The sequence below is a fragment of the Periophthalmus magnuspinnatus genome, chromosome 16, assembly GCF_009829125.3.
Source record: "Periophthalmus magnuspinnatus isolate fPerMag1 chromosome 16, fPerMag1.2.pri, whole genome shotgun sequence".
In the NCBI taxonomy this organism is placed as follows: domain Eukaryota; kingdom Metazoa; phylum Chordata; class Actinopteri; order Gobiiformes; family Gobiidae; genus Periophthalmus; species Periophthalmus magnuspinnatus.
The window spans coordinates 3,524,794-3,535,530 of NC_047141.1; the positions used below are offsets into that span (position 1 = coordinate 3,524,794).

Consider the following 10,737-nt stretch of genomic DNA (forward strand, 5'->3'; position numbering starts at 1 on the left):
GAGCTCTGAATCCAGATTGCAATTTTTCAAATATATTATTTATTTATTTATTTATTTATTTAGAAAAGGGACAGTGCATATTAATGAACATAAGATACATATGTAAATATGCCAGATTTTAGCCACAGGCTAGTTTCCATCTGTTGTCCCTGGACAGGTTGATGGTCACATTTAACATAAAATACCACATACACAAAATACAGTCAAATACAGAAAAAGGACAGAAGCCAAGTCAAAAACATAAACTCAGGAGGGTTACTACAACTTTTAAAGTGCTGTGTGTATTGCACAAGTCCTAAAGTGCTGTGTGTATTGCACGAGTTCTAAAGTGCTGTGTGTATTGCACGAGTTCTAAAGTGCTGTGTGTATTGCACGAGTTCTAAAGTGCTAAGTGTATTGCACGAGTTCTAAAGTGCTAGGTGTATTGCACAAGTTCTAAAGTGCAAAGTGTATTGCACATAACCTAAAGTGCAAGGTGTATTGTACAAGTCCTATAAGTCGAGTATTTTATGTAAAGCTAAAACTGAGTAACTATGAATTGTGTTCACATGTTTGTGTTGATCTAAGCCACTCCTTTAAATACCTTTTAAATGTAGTAAAAGTGGGTGCCTCCCTTACAAAAGTGGGGAGACTGTTCCACTGTACACAACCTTTAAATGACAGAACATTTTGACCAAAAGTAGTTCTTCTCACAGGAACCTCACAGTCACCCCTGCTTGTGGCTCTGGTTGTTCGTGATGCAGTTTTGTATTTAATGTGTTCTTTTAGAGGCGGTGGTGCCAGCCCATGTAAGCATTTGTATATTAGACAGGCATTTTTAAATTTAATAAAGTTTTCAAAGTTCAACAAGTTATATTTTGAAAGGATATTACAATGATTTTAAGTGAAAGGTTTTTTGTCTAGAATTTTCAAAGCTTTTTTATATAAAGCTTCTATTGGTTTTAGGATTGTCACACCTGTAAGAGACCAGCTTGTTATGCAATAGCTCACATGGGATCATACAGTGATACAAGATCATACAGTGCAGAAACATCATAGCAGCTTCATCAGTCAGAGCTCTGACTGATGAAGCTGCTATGACAGGTGGCTCTGCCGCCACCTGTCCTTCAGGTGGCGGCAGAGCTGTTTCACCACCACATGTTCTAGAATTTTTAAGAGGAAGGGAAGATTAGAGATAGGTCTATAGTTGACTAGTTCATCAGGATTTAGATTAGGTTTTTTCAAAAGGGGTTTAATCACAGCATACTTAAAGGACTGAGGAACGTAGCCATTTTCTAACGACATATTTATTATGTTATGGATGGAATCTATTATTAGGGGGAGGGCTTCTTTGAGGAGTCTGATTGGAATAGGCTCGAGCATACAGGTTGATGGTTTGGACGACATGATGACTGAGGTAATCTCCACCTCATCATCAGGAGTAAATTTATCTAATATTGTTAGAGGATCTATGTGGGATATTGGCATTACAGACTGGATTAGCTCAGAGCTGATTTTTGGAGTAGGTTTGTTGATTTTGTCTCTAATGGTTGTAATTTTGTAATCGAAGAAGTGAAGAAAGTCATCACAATTAGCAGTGTGGGAGTTTGTCAGCCTGGCTACAGTGCTGAACAGAAATCTGGGGTTATTTTTGTTTACTTCTATTAGATTTGAATAGTATCTGGTTCGGGCTTTCCGCAGAGCGGCCTTATAAGTGAGCAGGCAGAGCTTCCATGCCTTCAGAGACTGCTCAGAGTGCGAGCGCCGCCAAAGCTTCTCTGTGCGTCTTACATGTTGTTTGAGTGTCCTGAGCTGTAACGTGTACCATGGAGCCGGAGGTCTTGGTTTAATGCTTTTCTGTTTTAGTGGAGCTACAACATCGAGAGCAGATTTTAAGGTGAGCATTGTTCTGTCAACTAATTGATCAGTGACAATTGGATTAAAATTATTGTCATTGTCACATGACATATCTTTTAGTAATGGCTCAATAATTTCTTTGAACTCTGTAACTGATTTATCTGATAATGTTCTTTTCATTTTTTTCTGTGGGGCTGGATAGTCTTTTAGTATAAATTGAAAGGTAATTAAGAAATGGTCAGAGAGTATAGGGTTTTGAGGAAGGACAATTAGATCATTAATCTCAATACCATAGGTTAGAACGAGATCTAGAGTGTGATTGTGACAGTGAGTCGGCTTATTCACACTCTGGGTGAAACCGATCCCATCCAGGAGCGCGCCAAAAGCATTACTGAGGCAATCACTGCCGTTATCAACATGTATGTTGAAATCTCCAACTATAACAATCCTTTTCCAATTCAAATCTAAACTTGAAATGAAATCAGAAACCTCTGTCAGGAAGTCGGCATATGGACCAGGAGGTTGGTAAATTATTATAAATATAACAGCTTTTTGTTTTTTCCAATTGGGGCACGTAATGGAGAGTGAAAGGCTTTCAAAGGAGAGGTGTGTATAAATTCTGAATGATCCACAGGTTTAGGACATGGCTCAGGGCTCAGAAGCTCCTGGAAGCACAAACATTATCATTTATGATCTGAAATGTATTTAGTATTCCCTTGTCTCCTTCACAGCCACTCCGCTCCGCTCGCTCTCGACGCTCATGAGGGGTAGTTCAACTGATGTACCTCGCCGCTAAACTAGCACCATGTGCCATTGAGCAATTGATTTCAATGGGTGGCCATGTTTAAACCACAGGCTTGGTCCTGGGTCTTCCCCGGGGCCTCCTCCCGATGGCACATGCCTGGAACACCATCCTGAACAGACGAACGAGCCACTTCAGCTGGCTCCTCTCGACATGGAGGAGCAGCACCTCTACTCCGAGCTCCTCCTGTGTGACTGAGCTCCATCCTTCCCTCACTCCTGGAGACCCGAGATATTCTCCACCCACCTGGGGAAGGCAAGCCGCCTTTTTCTGGTCGAGAAACATGGCCTCGGATTTGGAAGAGCTGATTCTCCTCCCAGCTGCTTCACACTTGGCTACAACCCGCCCCAGTGCTGCAGGTCCTGGTTCAATGAAGCCATCAGGACAACATCATCTGCAAACAGCAGTGAGGAGATCCTGTGGTTCCTGAACCAGACGCCCTCCAGCCCGTGGCTGTGCCTAGAAATTTGCCTAGAATCCCATATTACCGGAGCACCCCCAAAAGGGCCCTTGGGGACACAGTCGAATGCCTTCTCCTGATCCACAAAACACATGTGGACTGGATGGGCAAACTCCCATGAGCCTTTGAGCGCCCGATGGAGAGTATAGAGCTGGTCCAGTGTTCTGTGACCGAGGCAAAAACCACACTGCTCCTCCTGAATCTGAGGTTGGACTACTGCTCCAGTCCCTGGAATAGACCTTACCGAGGAGTCTGAGGAGTGTGATTCCCCTGTAGTTGGAACACATCCTCTGGTTCCCTTCTTAAAAAAAACTAGACAAAACTCGACTAGCCCAAACTAATCTACACTAGACTAAACTAAACTAAAATGATGATGAGATGTGGTGAGATGCGGTGAGATGTGGTGAGATGTGGTGAGATGTGGTGAGATGTGATGAGATGTGGTGAGATGTGGTGTCTTTTACATGGAGTAGTGTGCGGTGTGAGCTTGAGTGAGTGGTTGTGTGCGAGCCCCTGTGGCACACGCCTATGAACGAGCCCACAGAGCTGTGTTACTGTGTGTTAAGTATCACATGAAAAATCTACTGAAGTAAAAGTGTTAAAGTAACTGTTTAAATAGAGTAAAAAGTAAAATAATTTTGCGCCGGTTTTAAGGACTAGCAAGGCTTCAAATGCAGTCATTTCAATAAAGATTTATGCTGAGTTTTGTTCAACAGAAACAACTGAATAAATATTTCATTCAGTTCCTGTTAGATAAAAACTGTTTTTATTTGGATATTTTTTCTCAAACTATGAATGTGTTACAAATAAACCCTCAGCCTTTTCAGCACATCTCAAAATAAAAAAAACAAAATAGTTAAATGCAGTGGAGTAAAAAGTACAGATATCTGCTCTCAATTCTGATCCCCACTGTCCTCTGTCATCTGTCCTGTGTCCTCTGTCCTCCATGTGTCCTGTGTTCTATGTCCTGTGTCCTGTCCTCAGTCCTCTGTACTGTGTCCTATGTCCTGTGTCCTATGTCCTATGTCCTATGTCCTCTGTCCTGTGTCCTATGTCCTATGTCCTCCGTCCTCCGTCCTGTGTCCTATGTCCTATGTCCTCTGTTCTCTGTCCTCCGTCCTCTCGGGTGTCCGTCTGAGCGACAGTGCAGTGCTTTGGACTCCGGAGGGCGCTGTCCTGAAGAGTTGCAGTGCGCATGCGCCGAAGAGCAGTCATGGCGCCGTTGTAACCAAAACAAAACCACGCACCTCGTTTACGCGCAAAACCTTCGCTCTGGGCCCGCCACGGCACAGATCTGACCCGGTTTGACCCGAGTCTGACCCGAGTCTGACCCGAGTCCCGCGCAGTTTAACTCAAAAAACAGAGACACGGGGCCAAAGGAACGGAACAGGTACAAACACGAGGACTAAACCGGGACTAAACCGGGACTAAACCAGGTCTAAACCGGGTCTAAACCGGGACTAAACCGGGACTAAACCAAAATAGGACTTAAGGAGCACTAAACCAGAACTGAAGCGGGACCAAACCAGGTCTTAACTGCAGTTCAGTTTCTCCTGTTAAAGATCATTTGAGATCTGTTTTTTTTTTGTTAGAACTTGTCCTTTATCATAAAGACACAGAATTGTACCTGTTGTTTGTTGTTTTCATGGTGAGCAGTCCCTCGCAGAGGCTCTGTGGCTCTGTCTGTCTGTGCACTTTAGTTTCATGTAAATGTGCAGCTGTGGTCTTCTTCGTGAACATGGGACATTCTTCTCCTGATGTGTCTCATTTAGGGATGCACTGACACAATACTGACATTGGATATATTGGTGCCGATGTTAAAAATGCTGATAAGATATTGATTCAGTCGATATTCCACTTAGATTTACAAACTGGTGCAAAGATGATTTACCAGTGTTTGCTCAAAACACCTAGTATTTTTACAAATATGTCCTGTAGTCACTTTAAATGATAAATTACAGGCACAAGCCACATTTGGATCATTTTTTGCCACACTCTCTTTGTGTTTGAAGGAAATAAACACTGATTTCAGCCTCTGCTCTGGCACTGTTTAGGTTTAACGGGTTTATTACATCAGTATATATGTCCTGCCAGGTTATCGGCTGAACTGATATTTTGGAGTCGATATCCAACCCAGTAATTTTTTCAACATTGTTGTAAATATCCAATATCAATATTGGATTGGTGCATTCCTTGTTTTTGGACTTGTTTCTGTGGTTATGAAGCCCTCGCATGTTTCAGGAGCCAAAGGACCATGAGTTTGTTTATTCAGGAAAGTATTGTGTTCCACTCAGCATCTACTCAGCTCATACCTCCACCCCGTTATCCAATCAGCTGAACTCTCCTCCTGTTCATCCAATCAGATGAGCCCTCCTCCTCTTCGTCCAATCAACGGAGCCCTCCCCCTATTCGTCTGATCGACTGAGGTGTCCTCCTGTTCATCCAATCAGCAGGCTTCTTAATGATGGCAGGGCGTGGCCGAGGGCGGGGCTTCAGGGCCAATTTCAGTTTGGACTCAGATCAGCCAACGCCTCTATACCCGGTAAGACCCAAACCTAACCCCCTCTGACCCCTCTGTACCCCTCTGACCCCCTGTATCTAGTAACAATCCCCCTTCACTCCTTCTAATTTAATATGCCGACAGTGTATTGATTGGAAACACTGACACAACTGACTCTTAACTCCACCAGGTTAAAATGACCCTTTGACTTCCCTGACCTGTACCTAGTAACAAAAAGACTCTGACCCCACACTGTCCTGCCCTGTCCCCAGTCAGACCTTAACCCCTGACCCCTGACCTCTGTACCAGGTCAAACTCTCTAACCTGTCTCTGACCCCTGAAGAGAAGAAGTCTGTTTTGGACCTGTAAAGTAATTTGTTAAAGTATCAGCTTAAGTCCATCCCCCTCTCAGGTGTGTGTGGAGGTGCTGGAGCAGAAGCCCCTCCCCCTCTCAGGTCTGTGTGTGGCCGTGTCCCAATTCGCCAAATGCTTTTGAAAGTACCCTTTGAAGTACTCCTCAAAGTGTAGTTTGAAGTTTCCGGACGAGAATGTGTCCTCCTCATTGTAGCCGCCATCTTGCTGAAGTGGGACAGGCCCACACCACGGACCGCACTTCCACCGCTGTCTTTGAGCGTACGATACGTACATTACGTACATTATTTTTAATTATTTATTATTTAATAGAAGAAAAGTCAAGATGTCGTCGTCGCAGCCGTTTCTTCTTGTTTAGATTGAATATCAATAGGCAAATATAAGTTTCAAGGTGATTTTTTTCTCAATTGTAGCTACTTCATAACTTTAATAAAATATACCTTGTGAAAACGTAATAACAGAGACAGAGGTAATAGTATCATTTTTACATTCATAGTCTATAAACCAGAGAACACTGATTAGTTGTACATATAGTGGGATATTGCAGTTTAACGATTCGGTATTTTGGCAAGTGGCTACACCACTTTAATAACAGTAGAGGGCACTGTTTCCCTTCTATGCTGTGCCAGTTCTTTTCATCTTATCATTGTAAAGCAGGACTGTCAAACACATTTTCACCGAGGGCCACATCAGCAAAATAGCTTCCCTCAAAGGGCCAGATGTAATACTTTTTGAACTTGTTAATTAACTACCTCTGTATTTATTACTTACTTAGTTACAAATACTACATATACATTTGCCTCGATGTAAAAATATGGCTGTGTAACTGTGTATCTACTAATAACACGACATTTTAAGACCATCATACCTTTTAATTTACCCTGTCTGAGGGCCACATAATATAATGTGGAGGACCGCATTTGGCCCACGGGCCTTGAGTTTGACATGTGTTGTAAGGTATTTTCTAGCAGTGCAGCGCTACATCAAGCTAGTATCTTGATTTACTAACTTGAAGGTAAATGACACGTGCCCACCAGGGGGCGCAGACCTATGGAATGTACCGGAACTTATGAAGATTTTGTGCACGTCTCAGGACTCTCTTCTATCCTTTCTGGAGAGTCCGTTGCTTCATTGTTCACATTACCTGTGTGGATCATTAAACTCTTCTGACTTTGTTTGTCTTGGTCTTTGACCCTTACAATAGAAACGAACATTCTTACATTGTTCTTATTGCAGTAATAATTTTTAATGATAATAATGTCTTCTTATTGTGTAGCAATAACTGCACATTCCTTTATTCCATGTAAATCCTTTTTAATCATCAAACACACTGTACAGATCTTTATTCAGATTTAACAGTTTCATGTCGCACTGTTGTAATGAGGTAAACCAGTACAACATTTGAACGTGTATTGCGCAACAGACTCCATTTTCTTCTCTTTTTTGCGTAGTCGCAGTGCATGATGGGATATAGCAGTGCGTGAAGTGTGCACGGATGCACGCTTTGGTTACGGCTGATCTCCATGGAAACGCTGGAAACGCAGGGCACATTTTGTCTTGCTCATTCAGTAGGGTGCATTGAAATGGGACAGGCCTTGTCGCGCCGGAAATTACGTAACTGCCCTTTGATGCACACTTCCAATGGTGAATCTAAGGCCATTTTGGCTAATTGGGACACGGCCTGTGTGCTGGAGCAGAAGCCCCTCCCCCTCTCAGGTCTGTGTGTGTGTGTGTGGGCAGGTGCTGGAGCAGAAGCCCCTCCCCCTCTCAGGTGGGGAGCAGGTGGAGTACTTATTGGCTTTGAAGCAGGAGTTCAGAGGAGCCTCGAGGAACCTGCCCAGCTTCCTCCAAACCAAAGTCCAGAGACGAGACGTGGAACGTTACTCGGACAAGTACCACAGCCCAGACCAAGACCAGGACCAAGACTGGACCCCAGGTAAGACCAGAGACCAGGACAGTGAAATGACATGAACTGTTGTGAAATAAAAACATCTGGTGAATTAGAAGGTGGGAGAGGTCTAAATTTAGTGTAGGTGCTGTTTTTGAAAAATGGGAGATTTTATGAGCTCAGTCATTTTTCCATTTCAATGACATCCAGTGTGTCCTGATACATTTCTGTGTTTGGACTTTCCTACCAACTTCACTGAAACTCCAAAATGAGAACTTTTATTTACTATGCATCTCTTCGTCCTGGGCTCTTGCCTTCCAGACTGGACCAGGTTTAGTCCTGTCTTAGTCCTGGTTTAGTCTTGATTTTGTTCTATTTTACTTCTTGTTTAGTCCCAGTTCAGTCCTGGTTTGGTACTGGTTTGGACCTGACTTAGACCTGATTTAGTTCTTGTTTAGTTTCTGGTTTAGACCTGGTTTAGTCCTGCTTTAGTTCAGATTTAGTTCAGGTTTAGTTTAGGATTAATCCCAGTTCAGTCCTGATTTAGTCCTGCTTTAGTGCTGGGTTAGTCCTGGTTTAGTCCTGGTATAGTCCTTGTTTAGTCCCGGTTTAGTCCTACTTTAGTTCTGTTTTGTGTTTCAGACTGGTCGAGATTTCCGAAAGAGCTTAGAGTGCGTTCACAAAAGCTCCGCCCCTCAGGTGAGAACAATTATTTCATCAAAGACAGACAACTGTAAAGAGTAAAGGGCAAAGTCCACAATTTGAGTCAGAGCCAAGTTTGCGTCACAGTTGTATCTTCACGTGCCCAGATGCTTCTGCACAAACACTTGTCACTTACTACGGCAACACATACACGGACAAACCACATGTAATCTATTTATCTTCTTTAAATCAGTTTGAAGTTAAATCTGAGGCCAGTGTTGATGTTAACAGCACTTTTAACTGCTCAAAAGCTCAAGCAAACAGATGAGAGCAGAGAAACATCCAGGCCCGCTGATCTGAGTGTAATATTTCATGTGTTTGTGATCACAGCTGTACAGGATTTTACCAGTGTTTTATCAAAATAAACCTTATGAAGCTTTATTTGTGAGCTCTGTTTAACTGAAATGAAGGAGAACTAAGGTTAAACTGACAGAACATTTAACTGTCTCTGGAGTAAAATCATGAAAATAAAGACATGACGAGCAATTCAACAGTAAGACTGTACTACAGTACTACAGTACAATGGTAATAGAGTATTATAGTACTACAATACTACAATAATACAGTACTACAGTAATACAGTTCTACAGTACTACATGACATCAGAAGTCTAAAGTGAAATGTTTATTTCTGTCTCAGGTCTCAAAGTCAAATCTGAATCTCAAAGTGAAGCTCCTAAAAAACCCTCCAAAACCCAAGACAAAGACGTCCTACAGAAACTAGAGGTAATTGGACAAAACCAGGACTAAACCAGGACTAAACCAGGACTAAACCAGGACTAAACCAGGACTAAACCAGGACTAAATCTGGACTAAACCAGGACTAAATCTGGACTAAACCAGGACTAAACCAGGACTAAACCAGGACTAAACCAGGACTAAACCAGGACTAAACTAGTACTATATCTGGGACTGGGACAAATACATGGAGAAAATAAGGTACAGCGCCTTTTAATTCTAATGAGTGTTTTCTGTGTTTAGAGTCTGGAGCAGAAGGAGACCCACAGCGATGAAGAGGAGGAGGAGGAGGAGGAGAAGAAAGGAGAGGAGGAGGAGGGAGAGGAGGAGCAGATCGAAGAAGATGAATTTGAAGAGGTCTGTGACCCCTGAGAGAGGATAAGAGGAGTAGCACAGAAGAGAGAGTGGGAGAGAGAATGGGGAGGAGGACAGAAGGGAGGACAGAAGGGAGGACAGAAGGGAGGACAGAAGGGAGGACAGAAGGGAGGACAGAAGGGAGGACAGAGAGGAGGACAGAGGGGAAGAGAGAGGGAGGACAGAGGGGAAGAGAGAGGGAGGACAGAGGGGAAGAGAGAGGGAGGACAGAGGGAAGAGAGAGAGGAGGAGAGAGAGTGGAAGAAAGAGGGAGGACAGAGGGGAGGAGAGAGAGGAAGGAAAGGAAGGAAGGAAGTAGAGGAAGTAGAGAGGAAGGAAAGAGGAATGAGAGAGGGAGGACAGAGGGAGAGGAGAGAAGAGAGTGTAAAAAAACGGGATAATCAAGCAGTGACGAGGAGCAAGGGGATCAGGAGGAGGAAAGACAGGAAGGACAATAGAGAAGTTAAGAAAGGTAGAGAAGGAGAGAGGAGCCAGATGCTGCTCCACAGACACAGTGGACTGCACAAAACAGGATATGAACAATAATATAAATAATATTTTAAAAATACAACAATCTCAACCAAAAGGAGACAAAACTCTTAGATTCTCACTTTCCTCTGTTTTAGGAAACGGATTACATCATGTCATACTTCGATAACGGAGAAGAGTTTGGAGCCGACAGCGACGACAACATGGATGAAGCCATTTATTAATGTAGACTGGTTTTAGTGATTTTAACGTGATTTTAGACAGATTTTTATGTCATTTTTAGTGTTTATGTCTGTTATATATGTCACTTGTTTAAAAAAAACTAAAACATTTTATCTGAAAATGTAAAAAAAAAAAAGATTTTATTATGATTTTTAATAAACAACTGTTCCAACAACTGCTCCTCTGGCTCTGCTGTCTGCTCCTCTGTCTCTGCTCCTCTGTCTCTGCTCCTCTGTCTCTGCTCCTCTGTCTCTGCTCCTCTGTCTCTGCTCCTGTCTACTCCTTTGGCTCTGCTCCTGTCCGCTCCTGTCTGCTCCTCTGTCTCTGCTCCTGTCTACTCCTTTGGCTCTGCTCCTGTCTGCTCTTCTGCTCTTT

At 43.0% G+C, this 10,737-nt stretch overlaps 1 protein-coding gene across 2 annotated transcripts; it reads left to right on the plus strand.

Moving 5' to 3' along the window:
• The first annotated feature begins 4,297 nt into the window (after positions 1–4,297).
• On the plus strand, positions 4,298–10,532 carry polr3glb (RNA polymerase III subunit GL b). Of its 2 annotated transcripts, none has more exons than XM_033980789.2 (7): positions 4,298–4,488; positions 5,462–5,640; positions 7,711–7,906; positions 8,501–8,557; positions 9,200–9,285; positions 9,541–9,654; positions 10,278–10,532. In XM_033980789.2, the coding sequence occupies exons 2-7, from the start codon at positions 5,560–5,562 to the stop codon at positions 10,362–10,364; spliced, it is 621 nt and encodes a 206-aa protein (XP_033836680.1). In that variant the 5' UTR covers positions 4,298–4,488; positions 5,462–5,559; the 3' UTR covers positions 10,365–10,532. The 2 variants fall into 2 exon arrangements, with proteins under 2 accessions (XP_033836680.1, XP_033836681.1); XM_033980790.2 differs by having other exon boundaries at positions 4,315–4,488; positions 5,393–5,640; positions 10,278–10,433.
• The last annotated feature ends 205 nt before the right edge of the window (positions 10,533–10,737 follow it).

Excerpts from the sequence above, each read along its gene's own strand:
- polr3glb (XM_033980789.2), top strand. The coding sequence starts at position 5,560 with ATGATGGCAGGGCGTGGCCGAGGGCGGGGCTTCAGGGCCAATTTCAGT. Across the intron at positions 8,558-9,199 it reads ACAAAAGCTCCGCCCCTCAG|GTCTCAAAGTCAAATCTGAA; the intron begins GTGAGAACAATT and ends TTTCTGTCTCAG. Across the intron at positions 9,655-10,277 it reads AAGAAGATGAATTTGAAGAG|GAAACGGATTACATCATGTC; the intron begins GTCTGTGACCCC and ends CCTCTGTTTTAG.